The 19949-nt window shown below is 32.1% G+C and overlaps 3 protein-coding genes across 3 annotated transcripts in view; 2 read left to right on the top strand and 1 right to left on the bottom strand.

Annotated features, from left to right (window-relative positions):
• Positions 1-5357: 5357 nt before the first annotated feature.
• LOC105214025 (protein twist) lies at positions 5358-9737 on the bottom strand. The gene is made up of 3 exons (XM_011187187.3): positions 9625-9737; positions 8006-9537; positions 5358-6111 (listed from the first exon to the last, which is right to left on the bottom strand). Exons 2-3 carry the CDS (start codon positions 9511-9513, stop codon positions 5856-5858), a joined length of 1764 nt encoding a protein of 587 aa, XP_011185489.2. The 5' UTR covers positions 9514-9537; positions 9625-9737; the 3' UTR covers positions 5358-5855.
• Positions 9738-15092: 5355 nt separating this feature from the next.
• On the top strand, positions 15093-16784 carry LOC105214024 (uncharacterized). The gene is made up of 2 exons (XM_054232974.1): positions 15093-15316; positions 15904-16784. Exons 1-2 carry the CDS (start codon positions 15184-15186, stop codon positions 16695-16697), a joined length of 927 nt encoding a protein of 308 aa, XP_054088949.1. The 5' UTR covers positions 15093-15183; the 3' UTR covers positions 16698-16784.
• A 618-nt stretch (positions 16785-17402) lies between these two features.
• The window catches only part of LOC105214022 (protein king tubby), a 119030-nt gene continuing 116483 nt past the window's right edge, over positions 17403-19949 (top strand). Inside the window, exons 1-3 of the mRNA XM_011187181.3 lie at positions 17403-18317; positions 18494-18558; positions 18632-18999. The gene's annotated coding sequence lies outside the window, so the exon portion shown is untranslated. The remainder of the gene's footprint in view (positions 18318-18493; positions 18559-18631; positions 19000-19949) is intronic.

Genomic DNA, 19949 nt, shown 5'->3' with positions numbered 1-19949 from the left:
TAGGCTCATAATTTACGAGCGCATTTAATGATTGATCTTAACGCCCAGAAAACTATAAAAACAACACATTTGAATATACACAAATGAGGAATTTGCTACTGTCTCCCTCTTCAATTATTTACGAATTCGTTTATTCTCCATTCTCCAGTATTGCTTAAATATCTCTGTTATTAGAAAAGTGAATTTGTGAGGGTTTGTATGAGTTGTCAGTGATGGCAGAAAAGAACTAAATTACTCTATTTCCGAATTATCAAATATCTAATGTGGTATTGTATGGATTACAATTGCTCTTAGATTATAAAATGAGAAAGAAGCGTCGAGTGTTTCAGAACCTCAAACCCGATTAGACATGGTAGACCTCCACAAAGCATTGAAGAAAATATGAAGAAACTTGAATTAGGCTCCTAATAGTCCGTGAGGTTCATAACTCAGACTTTTACTTTTCAGTTTTCCTTTGAACCATATGTATACTCTCGCAACAAAGTTGCTACGAGAGTATTATAGTTTTGTCAACATAACGGTTAGTTGTAAGTCCTAAAACTAAACGAGTTAGATATAGGGTTATATATATCAAAATGACCAGGGTGACGAGTAAAGTTCAAATCCGGATGTCTGTCTGTCCGTCCGTCCGTGCAAGCTGTAACTTGAGTAAAAATTGAGATATCTTGATGAAACTTGGAAGACGTATTTCTTGGCACCATAAGAAGGTTAAGTTCGAAGATGGGCATAATCGGACCACTGTCACGCCCACAAAATGTCGAAAACCGAAAACACATAAAGTGCCATACCTAAGCTATTAATAAAGCTATGGAAGTAAAATTTGGTATGAAGGATCGCACTATGAAGGGGCTTATGTAGATGTAATTTTTTTGGGGAAGTGAGCGTGGCCCCGCCCCCTACTAAGTTTTTTGTATATATCTCGCAAACTACTAACGCTATATAAAGGAAACTTTTCATAGTCGTTTCTTTTAGGTACTACCTTATAGTCCAAAAAATCGGATAATAACCACGCCTATCTCCCATACAAAGGTTATGTTGAAAACGACTAAAAATGCTTTAATTCAGTAAGGAATACCAACAGAAACCTTAAATTTTATTATAAAGAAGGTGCAGAAGAGCTGCACTCAAAATGGTATACAAAATTTTAAATGGGCGTGGTTTCGCCCAATTATGGGTCTAAAACCATATCTCCGAAACTACTCGACCAATTTCAATGAAATTCGGTTCATAATATCTTCCCACCTTTCCAATGATATGTTGTGAAAATAGTCTAAATCGGTTCCCATATACAAGAACTCTGAAGTCGGTCTGAATAGTTTACTTTACAATATATAAAGTTAGTACTAGTGAAGATATCGGAACAGAACTTCGCTGAAATACTGTATTTAAAGAGTGCCATCACCCTTCTAAAAATCGTCGAAATCGGTCCATAAGTTTTCAAGACCCTATATATCGAATATAAAGACCTTAGTACTTCTAACAAATTTTGTACCGAAATTATAGTTAAGTCTCTCAGATATTTTGAAGTGAATTTGTGTTGTCCGTTTTATAAACGAAGCATACGGACGATAAAAAATTTTATATGTTGCTCAAATAAGCAAATAAAATCGTATTCATTGGCAAAAAGAAATTTTTTTTTTAAATATTTTGGAGACGTTTTCATATCCATACATAAATATGTATGTATGTATGATCCACACAGAACTTGTTTTGCATTTCCGCATGTCGGTTCCGGCACGAACAGCACCAAATGCATGAGTAACATTACAACTTCCATTAAATTTAATGTCAGAGGTATAAAATTGCCGCTTTGAAGAATCGTCGGAGAATAAAGACTCTCCCAGACACATATATATATTCACTTATATACACATCTATATATTTACACAGGAAAATTTTCAAATTTTCAATTCACCACAAAGTTCCAACTCCAAGTGATACTTAACGTCATCTTCAAGCAACTCAGCCAACAACCATAGAGATTCCATAGCTCGTGTCCTTCTTTTGTCCGCACACGATTTCAGACTCAAATTGTGTCCAATTGTTTTCAAATTACACTACCACAATAGCCTCTTCTAGACCTAGCACAATTGGCCAACACATGTGTTCGTAGTAAAGGCGCTTAAGTTGAGAGATTCCTCACACTTGTGGAAACAGCATGTAGTCCGCTAGTCTGTTGAACACTTCATACAGAAATACCACAATGGAAATAGGAATATTTATTATTTTTCAGCAAGAAAACACCCAAAGGTCATGGACCATATGTAGTTTATTGATATACAGGAGCTTGCTAAACATTGAGAAAAATTCTGAGAGAATTTGCGGAGAGACAACCGGTTCTATGTTATAAGAAAGTGAAGAGTTATTACTCTGCGGCTGTTGTCCAAGAAAACTTAAATATTAAGGATCTGAATACTTGACCCATTTACCGCAGAAGCATGGGCTTAGGGCATCCTATGAGACCTTGTAACTTCAGCAGAGCCCTCGCTGTCGAGTACTTGGAGTCAAGTGGAACTCTGGTAAGATGGTTCCGTCTTTTTCCTTTCAATCTCTCCTTTTGGACACAAGCTCGTTCTTACATTCCTCTAATTGTTTCAGACTTCCAGGGCATCCTATGAGACCTTGTTAAAAACTCTCTGCCGAATCTGTTGTCATCTAATTTTAGCAGAGCCCTCGCTGTCGAGTTTTTGGAGTCAAGTAATCCCAAAGTTATTTGTAAATTTCAGGTTAAAACCGATATGCACTAAATAACCAGTTCGGCAATGGAGTAGACAGAAGCCAGAGCGCGAAGTTGAAGCTGCTAAGCCCTTGTGTTAAGGGGGAAGCAATGGAGCAGCTCAATGATATTTGATCTAACCTAAAATATGTGCATGTCTAATTCCTTGTTGTTGTTATTTTTTTTAGTGAGTTACATGGAAAAGTGAAGGGGGACGATGCAGTTGTCAAGGCGAAACCAATTGATTACACTGTGGGTTACTAAGTAAAATGCAAGTATCTAGTTTTGGTATGCAACTTGTCTCGGTAGAGAGATGATATTGACTATGTATGTATGTGTGAAATTAAAAATGTACATGTGGTTTATAATTTCACATTCGGTTCTATACTATGAAATGTTAGGATGTGTGTATGTGTGTACTCGTAAATCACTGAAGACGCCTGCTAAAGGAAGAGGGGGTTCCACAGAGTATTTGCTATATATTTCTACATTTTCTGCACTTGTATGTCTGTATACATATTTTTATATACATGGGAATATAAGGCAGCTATACATATTTACATAAATACCCTATTATATAGTGTATATTTTGAGACAGCCGCGCACATATGTGTCTGTCAATACAAATGCACATACAGACATTTGTACATACATACATACTCAAATATACTTTCAAATATGCGTTTATGTGTAGTAGCACTTGTGAAGTGACATCAAGTCCATTATTGACTCGTAAGGAGCGCTCATCATTGCTGTACATAGAAAATGCTGGAATGTTTACTACAATTTTCTTTATGGAAAAATATTGTAAGCTACTGTAGTGGTGTATAGCCTGCCATTGACATGTCCTGACACCGTCGCAGAGTTCATGGGAATAATTTTACTTGGATTTTGGTGCTTGGTAATGACTTGTCAGTTTTATTGTATAGAGAATGTAGCTATAACTCAGCTGCAAAATTTCGGTAAAAATAACTTCAGAGATTGTGAAGAGTCAAATTCAATCATACGATAGCAGCATTGGATTGGAGGTGGCGTGAAAATATTTTCATTATACTTTTTAATACATTTGAAAATTAAATAAGTATTTTCAGTGAAAAATAAATTAAAAAAATTTTATAGAATTAAATACAAAAAATGTGTGTTAAAAATTCTTTTAAAACGTTTTTAATAAAAATTAAATAAAAAATTTTGAAAAATAAAAAATATATATAATTTTAAGTAAAACAAAAAATAAAATACAAATAAAACAATTTTTGCAATAAATTAGGTAGTTTTTTTTGTTTAATAAAAATTATATAAAAAATTATGGTAAGTAAAAAATATATATTTTTAAATAAAAAAAAATAAAATTTAAAAATAAATATTTTAATATATTAAATAAATTAGGTAATTTTAGTTAAAACTAAATTTTTAAAATAAAAATATATATGTTTTAAATAAATAAAAAAAGGAAAATTAAATAAAAAATTATGAAAAATAAAACAATATATATTTTTTAGTAAAAAAAAAAAATAAAATAAAAATATTTTTGTTTAATAAAAATTATATAAAAAATTAAATTTAAAAATAAATATTTTAATATATATATATAGGAAATTTTAGTTACAACAAAACTTTGAAAAGAATAAATAAATTTTTTAAATAAAAAAATATATGTTTTAAGTAAATAAAAAAAAATAAATATTTTTAATATTTTCAATAAATTAGGTAAGTTCCAATGAAAAATAAAATTAAAAAAATTTATAAAAATTAACTACAATAAATGTGTTTTCTTTTAAAACGTTTCTAATAAAAATTCAATAAAATATTATGAAAAATAAAAAAATATATATTTTTAAGTAAATCAAAATATAAAATTTAATAAAAATATTTTTAAAATATTCAATAAATTAGGTAGGTTTTTTTAATAAAAAATTATGAATAATAAAAAAAAAGTATATTTTTATATAAAAAAAAATAAAATTGAAAAATAAACATTTTTAATATTTTCAATAAATTAGGTACTGTTAGTTAAAAATAAATTTGTTTTTTTTTTTATGTAAAAATGAAATAAATAAAACGTATATAAATGTATTAAAAATTTTAATTTAAACAATTTATTTTGAGAAAATTAAATAAATATGTTTTCAATAAAAATTATATTAAAAAAATATTTAAAATTGTTTACTAAAAAATAGTTTAATATTATATATTATAATAAAAATCTGTCAAAAATGCCAAATTTCTTTAGGGAAAATTTACTAAAATAAATTAATAAATGTTTTACTGAAAATTAAATAAAAAAAAAATTAATAAAATATTAAAAGTTAGTTGTTTACTATTATTATTTAATTAATTTAAATTTAATATTTATTGATAATAATTATCGAAAAAGCAATACAAAGGCCTTTGTTATTATCTCTCTCTCTCTTCATTGTCGTTAATTATAAAAAACGGTAGATTTTGTAATTGTTGTTCATATGATTTTTTTTTTATTTTAAATAATTTTTTAAATTTGTAATTAAAATTCATAAAATTATATATGACTAATAAAAAATAAATAATAAAATGATATACTTTTTTATAAAAAGTAATAATAGTAAAAATTCAAAGTTAAAAAAAAATAATAATTTCAGAAAATAAATTAAAAATGCCAGAAAAATTCGTTCTCATGTCTTGCTTTATTTATTAATAAATTTTTTGATTTCATGTTTATTTCATACAATTATACAACCTAAACAATACAATATATATATACTATATTCATATACGAAGTAGTAAAAAAATATTTATATTATTTTTACATTAAAACTGTTATAAATATGGCCTATAAGAGTTCCGTACAAACTATCTGCTTAGTACTTTTGTCAGCTACAAACTAATCAAGTTACTTAATATTTAATGGAAAGTTCAAACGTTTTAGCCCAACGACTGAGAATACTATCGCAATATACATATACATACATACATACATATACTAAGCGCTAAAAATATTTAATAAACCCCACAAACACTCATTAACAGAGGAAGTGAGTGTCGAAAACCAAGTCTAGGTTGCGAATACCAACATATTCCTTTCAAATTTTCAAAAATCTCCAAAATTTACCAAAAATTTTTGGAAAGCTTCCAAAACTGCCATAAGCAAACCCGTTAATTTCATCTACGTTTTATTTTGCGTGTCTCCCTCCATCCGCCAAACACCAAATAGATAACTAAGTTTCTCCGGTGGTATCACTGAGGCACCGGTGGCGCGCCGCAGACCCTTCAGCTCGTTCTCAGCGCCATTGGTGGCCGCATTCAAGATCGAGGCGGCGCCCAGCGGTAGTCCGTTGTTGGCGAGTATGCTTTTGCTGTCCATCGTTTTGAGCAGACTGATCTCGCTGGTGGAGAGCACGCGACACAGGAAATCAATATATCTGCAATAAATTAGGGAATAAATTAAAATAATATTATTAATTTAAAAACACACACGCATGCGCCGAACATTTTTCAGGTACAAATGTGGGGAAAATTGTTCAATTTCAGTTTTCCACAGGTAAAAGCCGGCGGGCATGCGCTAACGGGAATGTCCTTTACTTGGGATTTACTATGGTCGGCGTAATTTCCGTTTGGTATATTTTGTGAAACTGAAGTTGTTTTTCGGCAATTTCATGTGTGTAAATGCATATGTGATTACTAATGTAAGTGTTCATGTAATGAGGTGAATATAAGTTATTAAGGCTAGAGCAATGGATTTCTTATTTAAAAAATTTCCAAATTAAAAAAAAAATTCTAAAACAAAAGTTTGTTATTTTCAGTAAAACTGTTCAACTTATTAAAAATTATATTAAAAAATATTTAAAAAAAAAAACCTAAAAACTTTTTTAAATAAAAAAAGAGATATCCGATTCATATAAAAAAACTAAATAAAATAATATCGATTCAACCAACAAATTCTTGAAAAAAAAATTTAATTAAAAAAAATTTAAAAATAAAAAAAATTATTTTGCTAAAAAAAATAAACAAAATGCCTTTCTCTATTTGTATAGAAAACAAAAAATTAACTGCTTTTTATTAGCGAATTTAAAATTATTTTAATAATTTTTAAGTACAAATACGGTACTGAATTATTCATATAGAATAATATTAAATTTGAATGAATAGACTTTTGTTAATTTTTAACCAAAAAGCTAAATTTAATTTAAATATTTTTTTTTAATATTAATTTTATAGAAGAATTATATTTTTTTGAAAAAATTCCCCGAAAATAAGTTTTGATTTGTCAAAGTGAAAGGAAGCAGAATTATATTGTTTATGAATAAATTTTAAGCACATTTCTAAATTTTTTAATTTTTTATAGGCAAAAATTCCAATTTTTAAGTAAACAATTAATTTTATTAAAAAAAAAATTTTAACTTAAAAAACAATTAATTTTATGGAAAAATAAAATTTTGGTAGAAAAAAAATCACAGAAATTAAATTTTCATTTCATTCAACAAAACCATTATATTCATGAACAAATTTTAAATGCAATCTATAATTTTAACTGATTATTTAAAAGAAAATCACATTTGAGCCATGGTGATATGCATATTATAAGATTATTTATGGTATGTTGCCACTATGTCAAATATTTTGACAATAAACTGACAAGCTTCTCAACTAAAAATTAGAATAGAATACTTAAGGTTGATACAATTTATTTTTTTGGTAATATCTGCGTTATTTAAGTTTTTTGGTAAACTTTTCTATAGAAAACAGACTGAACAATCAATATTTTGAAAAATGAAGCGGATTAAAGAAAAAATAAAATTAATGAAATCGATCTCATTTTATAAATGATTTTTCACAAATGATTGCAATCATTTTTTTTATGAAAAAACTATACATTTTCGGATCTCTAAATGCAGTTATAATGAAATAATACTCATGCCTTGGTATCATTATGATATTTTTCACTTTTGACAATTTTTTTTTTGTTCAAAGAAACATCTCCAAAAACCTTCTAGTTACGCTAAAAAATTTTACTTTTTGGTTAATTTTTTCTCAAATACATTTCAAAATTGAATTGCAAACATTTTTTTTAATATTTTTAAATTAGAAATTTATAATCGGTGAAAAAATTCAACAAATTTAACTCTATTCATATTCCACTTGCATGAAAATTTCTGATTACATTACAGTTTCATATAATATTTATCTGCTTTTCAACTTCACTACACAAGCACTTTTTTGCCGTTAAAATATACACCATCTAAACACAGCATTATGCCGGCAACCAATACCACCCACTACGGCACAAGTACGTCAATCCCCACCCACTACACTCACCTGGTCGCCAGCTTCAGCGTTTGTATTTTACTCAGCTTATCGCTCGGCAATGTCGGTATGATCTGCTGCAGCGCCTTGAACGCATCATTCAGACTCTGTGTGCGCTGACGTTCGCGCACATTCGCCATGACACGTTGATTGTGAAACTCCTCCGCATCCTCGGAGCGGCTGGATTTGCGACGTGTGCGTCTTCTGGGTTTGCGGAAACTTTTCGCGCCCGCATCGGTATTATCGGACAGCGAATCCGCGCGCATTTCCAACAAATCATCGTTGGTGTAATCATAACTGGCATCGCAGTTCTCACCGTTATCGCCATTTAAGCGTATAAATTCCATATCCTCAACATCGGAGTTGTTGCTCTTCATGGAGGGCGCAAACTCGTAGTGCGCAAGATGGTTTTTGCCAATATGCGGTGACTGCGCGTGGACTTGTGTTAGCGCCGCATCGTGTGCGAGTGTGTGTGTTAAGTCCTTGCTGATTTCGTGTTTTAAACCGAAAATACCGTTATTGGGGTGTATATTATGTGGCGGTGTTGTTGTTGTTGGCGCCAAGGTGTGCTGCAATGGCGGTTGTTGTATATGTTGTTGTTCATGTTGCTGTTGCTGCTGCTGTTGTTGTTGTTGTCCATGTTGTTGCAGCTGATGCTGCTGATAGACATATTTGTAATTATCCACACTATTCTCACACATTTCACGTGCGGCGAATTCAAACGGCGACGAATTGTTGCTGCTGCTGCTGTTGTTACTGTTACTGTTGCTACTGCTATCCGCATTGTTGTTGTTGTTGGGCGCGCTAATATTCGAATTGACATCCGTCACCGTTGTCGGCAGATATTCCAAGACAAATCTGGGCGTATCCGGCGCGTGTATGAAGTGTGCTTGTTGTTGTTGTTGTTGTTGCGGCGACTGCTGCTCATTTGTCAACTGTAAATGCGCCTTCTTGCTTTTAGTCATCAATTCGCAATCCGCGCTTTCAAACTCACGATTTCGCTTATTCACACCCACCAGCTGACCAGCCGACATGCCATTGCAAGCGCCACTCTGTTGCATATTGTAATTATTATTCAATTCTTTGCCGATATTTGTTGTCATTGCGCCAGCGTTATTCAGCTCATCGCTTTGCGCATACGCCAGCGGCGAGCTGTTGCTTGCGCTGCAATTATGAAGCATTTCCGCGTTTTGCATGTGATAGTCCGTGGAGTCCATCTTAGCGGGGTTGCCACCGTATGCGAATTCCGTGGACTCCACAATGTGGCGTTGTGTGTGCATTTGTGGCGGTTGTGTGGGCGCGGTCAAACGTGACGCTTGCGCCGCTTGTGTGCTGTGATAAAACGAACCGCTGATCGTGTGTTGTTGTTGGTGTGCTACTATATCCTGTTGCATATATTCATAAGCTTGTGGCTCCATTTTGATCAATTTAATTACATTGTCTTGCATATCCATTACATGCGGCAACGGTTTGTAGCTAATGTCCAGCAAAATTTTCGGTGAACTCGGGCGAATTGACATAATATTTATTGAGTTCAATTAACACTTTACCGCAAAAGATAAAAAAAAATCACAAAAAAAATTAAAATTAAAATTCTCAATTTTTTTTCTTTAACTTAATATAACACTAACTTTAGTTATATTTGCACTTTCCGACACTTGTATATAATTTGTAATAAATCTTCAATTTCACGTCTACTTTCGAAAAAATTACGTGTTCCTGACCCGCACAGCAATGAAACGCAACTAATGCCGCTATTCCAAAAATCAACTCAAAATAGCATTAATCGTCGGCTATCTCACTAATAATAGTTGTTGTTGTCCGCTCGTTTTGCTAGCTGTATGAAGGAGACAACTCTATAGTATGCAGAAGCGTTGGTGACGTCATCAAGTGCGTACTCCTACTTTCGTTTCTCTTTTGTGGGCATTGTAAGCACCAATCAACGCACGGCACTGATCGTGCGATACATTTGCATGGATGTATATAAGTATCTCGTTATGTATGTAGGTAGTCAGAGTTATACAAATGTCGGCAAGCGCAATCAATAAGCAATTATTCGAAAATGAGTAATCGATTAACTTTTGCCAGGGGCGAACGCAGGGGGGGTTTTGGGGTGTTAAAACCCCCCCCAAAGTAATTGAATTTTTAAATAATAGAATTTAATTCTACATAGTCATTTGAAAAATTGTAATTTGTTGTTTTCAAAGCAAACTTTCCGCCGACGATGTATGAATATGGAAAATAAATGAATACATTAGTCACTAACAGCGTTGCCGTTTTTATACATTTGTATCTTTTTTGATACTTTTTTTTTCTAAATTTTGAGATTTGATACTTTTTTGTTCACAAACAGATACTTTTGATACTTTTCTGCTGATAGAATTTAATTTTTTGAAACTATGAAAATGTTAAACTAAAAACAAACCTATTGTATCTGGATAGTATCAAAAAGTTGTGGGAATGTAGGCCAATTAAAAAACCCAGAAAAATATAAACTGCACTTTGCCTTATAACTCTGTGGCTGCTGAAGTGGATTTTTTTAGATTTAAGGGGAATTGTGAGTCGAAAATGGACTTCTTTTGAAAATTAGTTCTAAAGTGAAAAGTCACCAATAAGGTTTCTATTATTTTTTTTAGAGTTTATTGTTAATCATAATACAGGAAAAATAAAAACTCATTTATTATGACTTTCAGTTTTCGTTCCATGAGCAAACTTTTGTGAAATAAATTTAAATAAAAAAAAATTATGCTATTTGCAAAAAAATACTTGAGTGTCTTAACTTAATCGCTGATGTAGAAGATCCCGATGATTTCGTTGCTGAATTTAGAATGCGGAAAAGGTTAAAAATCTTTTCTTCAGATTATATTTTCTAACTAAAATTTTGAATATATTTTCAGGAACTGGTTAAATCAAACAAAGAGATCCAAAACTTTTTTAGACACGTTGAATTGTTGCAATGCAAAAATTTTCAAAACAGTGCATCGTTTTTTAAAGATTAGAGCAACAATCCCTATATCTGTCGCTTCAAGTGAACGCTCGTTTTCCTCACTTCGCAGGCTTAAAACATATTTAAGAAATAAAACTGGAGAAGCACGCCTGAACGGAATGGCTCTCTTTAATATCCATAGAGATTATGGCCCAAAATAAAAGAAGATTAGACTTAAATTTCTGAATAAAATAATGAAACATTGTCTTTTTACCTAAAACTACCCACCCCCCCATCCCCCAAATTTTTTTCCTGCGTTCGCCAATGACTTTTGCTATTAATTGTGTGACCACTTAGATAAAAATTTGCATAAATACCCAGCAGAAAATGGCAGCAATACATAATTGATACGGATCTTGTAAACAAAATATAATTTCAAATACTCCTAAAGATTTTTTACAAATAACCGAAGAATTTAATATGTCTTGAAGCCAGAAAGTATCATTGAAACTATTCAGTATATATTTTCTAGACACTGAACCTTTAATAAGATATTTGAATGGAGAGAAATCAAAGTCAAATTACCATAAATAAATCTAAGTATTCGAAGTGCTAAGTAGTCTAAGGCTTCAGTGTCGCCATGGGTAATAAGGTCGAAATTTAACGAATTTTTAGAAGAGTGGTCATCTCATAATTAAGAGAAGTCCATGTAAAATTCTCAAATATTATATTTTTTTCGATTTGGATGTAATGTTTTTGTAGAAGTGGTCGTGGCCCCGCCCCCTACTAAGTTCTTTGTAGAGTCGTTTCTTTAAGGTACTAACTTATTCAGTCCAAAAATGGAATCGGATTATAACCACGCCCACCTCCCATACAAAGGCTATGTATGTAGAAAACTATTAAAAATGCTTTAATTCAGTAAAGAAAACTGCCAGTAATCTTAAATTTCATTATAAAGATAATACAGAAGAGCTGCACCCAAAATGGTATACAAAATTTTAAATGGGCGAAACTCTGCGAAACCACTTGACAAATTTCAATGAAATTTAGTTCATAAAATCTTCCTAGCTTCCCAATGATATATGTTAAAAATAGCCCAAATCGGTTCACAACCACCCCTACTTCCCATATACCACAACTTTGAAGTCGAGCTTAATCCTTTACTTTACAATATAAAAATTAAGCACTAGTGAAGATATCGGAACAGAATTTTGCACACATTCTGCATTTATAGAGTGGCATCGCCCTTCTAAAAATCGTCGAAATTGGACCATAAATATTCAAGGGCCCACATATCGAACATGAGGACCTCAGAGCTTCGAACTAATTTTTTACCAAAATATAAGTAAATCTCTCAGATATTTCGAAGAAATTCAGAGGGAATATTTTTCTTTCAATAATATGTCTTGATTTATAACTTCCCCTAGTTCCCATATACCTAATATTAGGGTTTTCAAACTTTCATTGGACTTTATACCATATATGTATATGCCAAATACGTAAGTCAAATTATTTGTTATATTAATAAAGTAAAAAATAATAATGATTGCGAGAGTATAAAATGTTCGGTGACACCCCGGTGACATGAAAAACAAAATTTAAATTGTTCTTTTTCTTTCAAATCAACGGCTGATAAGTGATGATTATAGTAGTTAGGGACCTTGCGTCGAAGGCAGTAGACACAAAATTATCCTGAGCCGCCATTTTTAAACAAGAATCATATTTTCATACTCTAGAAAGATTTTATAGAATAGTTTTAACGTTTGAAAATTATAAAATTATGCTTTCCCTTTAAAAATATTTTGAAAAATACCAAGTGAATCAGTGTGATTAAAATATGTCTTCAAACAGTTCGAAAGTGTACAGTATATAAGCCTAAAGGTATGCTACGTTTTTAACTGCATTTGTGACATTTCATCAAATATTCATGTTTCAAGACAATATTCTTCATTGTTTCGCGTTTGTGAATTTGTTGTATTTTTTCGATTTATAATTAATAATAAGTATATAAAAAATATATAAATGTATGTCATAAAAAATTCTTCATTAATAAGCTAATCATACTTTTATGCCCGCCACTGTAAAAATGTGAGTACTCACATGCCAAAGCCACAAAACTCGTAGGTGTGCGTAAAAACTAAATATTTGGTAGGCACTGAAATTGCTGTAGTATAATTGAAGTTTGAGAGACAATGTGTTTGTTGGGCTAGTGATCAAAACAGATATTAAAATACCGTTGCATTTAGAACATTATATTTTAATATAGTTAAGTATGTTATATTATTTTTATTATACTCTCGCATCAAAGTTGCTAAGAGAGTATTATAGTTTTGTTCACATAACTGTTGTTTGTAACACCCAAAACTAAACGAGTTAGATATAGGGTTATATATACCAAAGTGATCAGGGTAAATTGTGGAGTTTAAATCAGTGGAGTCCGGTGGAGGGTGGAGTCCGTCCGTCTGTCCGTCTGTGCAAGCTGTAACTTGAGTAAAAATTAAGATATCTTGATGAAACTTGGCACACTTGTTTCTTGGCACAATAGAAAGGTTGCTTTCGAAGATGGGCAAAAGATGGGACCAATGCCACGCCAACAAAATTGCGAAAACCGAAAACACATAAAATGCCATAACTAAGCCATAAATAAAGCTATGGAAATAAAATGTGGATGTAATTTTATGGGGAAGTGGGCGTGGCCTCGCCCCCAAATAGGTTTTTGTGTATATCTCGCAAACCAATAAAGCTATATAAACCAAACTTTCTACAATCGTTTCTTTTAACCACTTCTTAATACAGTCCAAAAATGAATGAAATCGGATAATAACCACGCCCACCTTCCATACAAAGGTTAGGTTGAAAAGTGCGTTAACTCACTAACGAAAAACGTCAGAAACACTAAATTTTACAGAATAAATAACAGAAAGAAGCTGCACTCAGATTTTTTTTACTAAATGGAAAATGGGCGTGGCGTCGCCCACTTATGGGACAAAAACCATATCTCAATCCGAAATTGAAATTCGGTATATAACATTTTCTTGACACCCTGATGACACGTGTGGAAAATGAATGAAATCAGTTCACAACTACAACAACTTCCCATATAAGCCATATAACATAATTCAGAGGATATATTTTTCTTCTAATAGTGTGTCTCTGTATCAGAAATGGTTAAAATCGGTTCCTAGCTCCCATAACCTAATTATAGGTTTTTTTTAAATCTATGGGCTTAATAGTGAAATCGGTTCAGGAATTACCTCAGCCCTCATATACTATATATGATTATTTTCGCTATTCTATTGGACTTTATGCTGAATATATGGGTCAAATTGTGTGTTATCTTAATAAAAATAAAGCATAAATTGCGAGAGTATAAAATGTTCGGTTGCACCCGAACATAGCCTTTCCTTACTTGTTTATATTAAAAATAATTCTAAATTATAAAAATGTCATTGTTTTCTCTATAAAATGAAATTTTAATTGTTGAAAATATTTATTTCAACAAAATTGCATTTTTAAAGTATTCACAGCTCCTATGTTCTACCTAGGAAAATATATCTACGTATTTGTAAAAATGTATCTACATATATATAAATATGTATATGTAAGAAATGTTTCAAAAATTGTCAACATATTTTTATTTAAATAAATTAAAAATTAAGTATTTTAATATTTTTTCAAATTAATTTTAAAAGGATTCACTAATAATATTTGTAAAAAAATAAATCTTAAAAATACTTTAATATATATATTAATCTTATGTAAGAAATTTTTTAACAATTATTTTTAAAACATTTTTTTTTTAATTATATAAATTTTATAATATTGTTAAATATTTTTTTAAAATAAGTATTTTAATTAATTAAAAACAAGTCTGCAAATTACATCTTCTAAACAAAGTCATCTTGTTTGTGAAATAGCAAGCATTTTATGTGGTTTTCTGAACAGTATTCCTGAAATTATTCTTAGTAGATGCAGTTACATACATATGTACATCTGAACAATTTCGCCTACCACAACCTTTATTTAACCTACCAGCCAAATTACCAAAACCAAATGAAACTACCTAAACGGCAACGCTGCTGTAAGTATGCACATATATATACATATACAGATAAGTATTCACGAGTGTTTTGTTCTTTCGAATTCGTCGTGCCAACACTCTGTCCGTTGGTATGTATTTGCGTTTATCGCGTCAACTGCGAGTTCGCTGACATCGAAAATAACGCAATGCTCGCAGTATCGAAGCGCACAGCAACGAATTAAGATGGACGATTTCATAGACGAAGTACGCAAAAGAGAATTTCTGTGGGATAGGAAGAAAATACCATTGGGTAGGCAACAACAAAAAATAACAGATAAGCTTTGGCAAGAAGTGGCTGACGCATGCAATATCTCAAGTGAGTAGTTAAATAAATGGATAAAAGAATTAAACAAAAAATATATATTCTAGTGCATATTTCCGTAGTTATAAACAATAAATACAGTGATGCTAGAAATTTTCATAGTTAGAACTCGTTTTTGGTTTGTGAGAGAGAGACATACAAAAGCGATTCGGGGAAAACACAACTGCGCGTAAATAAACAACGATGATTGTCATTAGCTTCTCTTATGTGTGTATGTATGTATGTAGTTGCGTTGTTGTTGAAGAAAACGCGAAGATCGTGCGCATTGCTTCTATACATATGTATGTATAGGTACATATATCGATATATGTTATCGATTACTTCATACGCTGCGTAAAACTAGTTTGAACCAATTTATAATATTTTTATAAGTGCTATATGATTATCATGAATAGTATTTGCTCATGAAGTTGATTTTGTTGTCGGCATATTAGACGATGAGTACCCGACACAGCGGTGATTATGTGAGTTCTAAACTTTATATATATGGATATAAAAAAAATAATATGAATACCAATAATTTTTTAAAACATTCACCATTCATTATTTCTAAACCCCCTTTCACTTCATACCACTTACAGAGTCCACAGCGAAAATTAAGTGGCGTAGTCTGCGCGATCAATTCTTGAAGGAATTAAAAAAGGTACCAGTCTACAATTCGGGCGAAAATTATTACATTGAGGAGCCTGAAAAACCGAAATGGACACATTTTAATAGTTTAATATTCTTGCTGAATACACATACACCTCGAAAACAAGTGATCGATATCAAACCAGAGTCAATAATCGATATACGCTCCACAGATTCGACGGATAATGACTGGGATGAGAGTAAAAGTCAAATCGAAGATATTGCAGCCTCACAAGAGTCACCAGTACTTGCAGACACATACAATCAACAGTTTCCGAGCATACGCAAAGTTTACACGCTCGACGAGGAGCATGAGCTCGCAAATGCCTCGCAAAGTGTGCCATTAGTACAATGTAAGGAAGAGTACGTTGTAGAGAATGCATGTGATGAGGGTAAAATTGAAATTGAATATGATCCACCACCTTTTGTTGCGGTCGCGCCACAAATGGCGGAACCGTTGTATACGCGGAATAAGCGACGCTGCGATGAAGAATACAACGAGACGACGTCGGCTACACCACAAATTCGCGATGAACTCTATAATTGTTCAAGTAAGAGAACGGCTACGGAGTTGGAAAAATCAATAGAGCTACGTACTTCTACGGAGGCGAGTGTGGATAATGAGAATTTACTGTTCTTCCGTTCACTTTTGCCTTATATGAATCGCTTGGACATTGTACAGCAGTTGCGCGTGCGCACACGTTTTCAGGAGATTTTAATGGATGAATTGGGCGCAAAGCATTAGTTATTAATATTGCATATTTTGAAAATATCACAATCTAAAGTCTACCATTTGTTAACTTGTAAATAAATAAACTGTTTTCCATTAAAAGCTCTGGGTTATGATTTATGGGTAAAATGTGTAAGTAACACCACATTTTATGTGTAATCCCCCTACTCTTTGAGTTATTGTCAAAAGTCCCTAATATCTTGTTAATAACTATATCTTTTTAAGCTTTCGACTCTGAATAGCTTCCGGGTTTTCAAGGAAAGCTTTGTCATAACAAGAAAGCTCTAGACGGCTTAATGTTAGAAGCCTCAAATATTTTTTTCAAATATGACAGCTTTTAAGCTTTCAATTCCCGAATTTTCAGGAAAAGTTTTGTGACAAGAAAGCTCCAGAGAGCTTAATATTATCTTCTGGAAGCTGACTTCCGTTGAAAATAAAACTCATAGTTTCAGATTTGTCTCGGGTAGGGTCTAAACCGACGTCGGCGCGACCGTTTGCAAAAGTTCAAAATGTGTTTGATAGTTAATATCAGAAGCTACAATTTTTTTGTTAAAATATATCAGCTTTTTAAGCTTTGGACTCTTGAAAAGTTTCCCGCTTTTTCGAAAAGCTTCTTCATAACTAGAAAGTTTTAGAAGTCCTAACAATATCTCCTGAAGGGTGATATCCGCTTAAAATACAACTTATAGTTTCAGATTGTCGCGTTTATGGCCTGACCTAACGTTCGGATAACCGTTTGCAGAAGCACGGAAGGGAGAAAGCTTTATTTCAAATCATTAACGTTAAAGCACGGAAAACAGGATAGTTGTTGTAGTCAGAATTAAAGTACCAGATCGTTGGAACTTTCAAAAACTCAGTGACAAGGTCGAGAAAAGTAAAGTATTTTGGACTCCTGACGTTTCCTTCTTAATCCATCTGCCGAACTTGTATAGATCGGAGATTTCAAACAGGAAAACATTCTCTCGAGACCATTGAAAGACACGCCATAAATATTAAGCTCTGAGGTATCCGATGATTTTGGGAAAGAGATGACGATTCATATTTGCGAATAAACTACTTTTTTAGATGGTTCATAGCGGATTATATGTTAGATATCATCTATATAACCTTGATGAAGGCATTGAAATGGTCAGCGGAGTACAAATTAGCCTCGATTTCACTATGCTTCACTCACAAAAAGTAAAAAAAAAGATATCAATGAAGGAATAAAATTGCTTGGATTAAAATAAGAATCCCTTCCCTGCTTGTCTTGGAATATTACCAATCCATGAAAAAATACATAAATTTCATACCGAAGATCTACATCGAAGAAGATACCGGTCTTCTCACGCAACCCTCACCATTTCATGTAAGTGCATATACGAACCTCCTGTACTGTCCGCACTGCCTTATCGACGCGCACAACACGTGAACGCCTAACCCACATGACGACGACTACTTTGTATGCCGTGCAATAATAATAAATGCAACGCTGTCTGCAAAATTTTGCAGTAACGCCGAGACGCGCATAAAGGTGCATGCGAGCGCCCAGGTTTAAAGTGCAGTTGTTTTGCAATGACTCAGTGTTGTTGTTGTTGGTGTTTTTCAAAGTCACAGCTGCCGCATGGAATACAAATTCAGCAATAACAACAACTTGTAAGTATACTAAAAAATATGCCATTACTATGCAGATTGAGTACGAGCTGCATGAGAGACAGAGAGTGCAGTTGAGCGAACGGTGGTGCATTTTGAGATGAGATGTATTAACCTTAAATGTGTATGTAGTTTGCAGACTGTTAAATCAGCTGTTTGTTTATTTTATTTTTTAACAGCGCGGTTAGTTTGCAGCGAGTGATTGAGCACATGAGTGCCGGATGTTAATGAGAGTTCTCTCTAGGTGAGAGTGAGCGCTGTGCATATAAATGAAGTATGTTATTTAGCCACTGTTATTAACAGTATTTTTTTAACAGTCACTGTAGCGAAGAAGTGAGATAGAGAGCACACAGCAACTGCCAATTGGGGAAGAGGGTTGAAAACTGCATGAAGTCACAAATACAGCTGTCATCGCTGCTGCTGCTGCCGACAGGATATTCGACCAGCCAGGATATTTTGCCATTTTACCATCAACAGCGGCAGGTCGTGCGGTCGTCGACAGTTCAACTTCAGTTTGCTGTGTCACAGTACGCAATATACAGTTCAGTCAGTTTATCGCCTTATGAAGCCGTGTGCGGTTGGTTGTAAAAATATCGTCTCCGTTCAGACAGTATACTTTTAAGACGGCAGCGTGCGGTTGATTTCAAAAGTTATTCGAGAATATTTAAATATATTTTGGGAAAAGGTGGAATAAATTTATAAAAAATAATTATTAATAAAAAAAATATATATTTTTTTTGAAAATAGCTTGTTCCACCTTTGTTATTCTACAACTCCAACTGTTCAAAGTGACGTCATACTTAGCATTCATGTTGACTTTGTGTGCTGTGAAATCGCCAATTTGTTTTTAACATTGCATTGTTAAACTAAGCGTGTACTCGTATGTTGGCGAGTGTCTTTGAAAATAAATAATATTTGAAATAAGAATTTGTGAAAATTGCTGATGATATGCGAATTGGCAAAACTGCAAGCACAACCAAGGTGACAACAAAATATATGAAAATAACAACAAACAAACTGTGTTGCAATAATTTAGCACTTTTGTTGTGTGGCAAGGCTTATGTGTGATATTTTATGTGTTTGTGTGTGTGTGGATAAGATCTTGGTGAAGCGACACTGTGTAGTATTTTGCAACTTTTGTGGGTTAAAATACAAACAAAAAGTATTAAAATAAATTGGAAAAAAGAATTTATATGCAAAAATAAAACAATAAAAAATTTAATATAAAAAGTGGAATCTTTTAAATAAAAAAATTAACAATAAATAAAATAGAATTGATAAGAATAAGATAATAAAAGGGAAAGGAAAATGGTATAAAAATTATTTTGCTAGTGAAAAATAAAAAAAACTTTTTTTTTCGAAAAAATATTACGAAAAAACTATAAAAAATTAAATTTATTATTTGTTTAATAAAAGCAAAAATTAAGGCTCATTTAAATATAAAGAAAGCAAACAAAAAATATATAGAATTTAGAAAAACAGAATTTGTACAAAAGAAACAATAAAATATTTAATATAAAAAGTGGAATCTTTTAAATAAAAAAATTAAGAAAAAATAAAATAGAATTGATAAAAAATAAAAGGAAAATGAAAATGGAAAAAAATGAAAATTAAATAAAACAATTTTTTTTCGAA

Source organism: Zeugodacus cucurbitae, chromosome 6 (genome assembly GCF_028554725.1).
Source record: "Zeugodacus cucurbitae isolate PBARC_wt_2022May chromosome 6, idZeuCucr1.2, whole genome shotgun sequence".
Taxonomy (NCBI): domain Eukaryota; kingdom Metazoa; phylum Arthropoda; class Insecta; order Diptera; family Tephritidae; genus Zeugodacus; species Zeugodacus cucurbitae.
The sequence above is the reverse complement of the archived record's forward strand: the minus strand, read 5'-3'. Positions and strand labels throughout refer to the sequence as shown.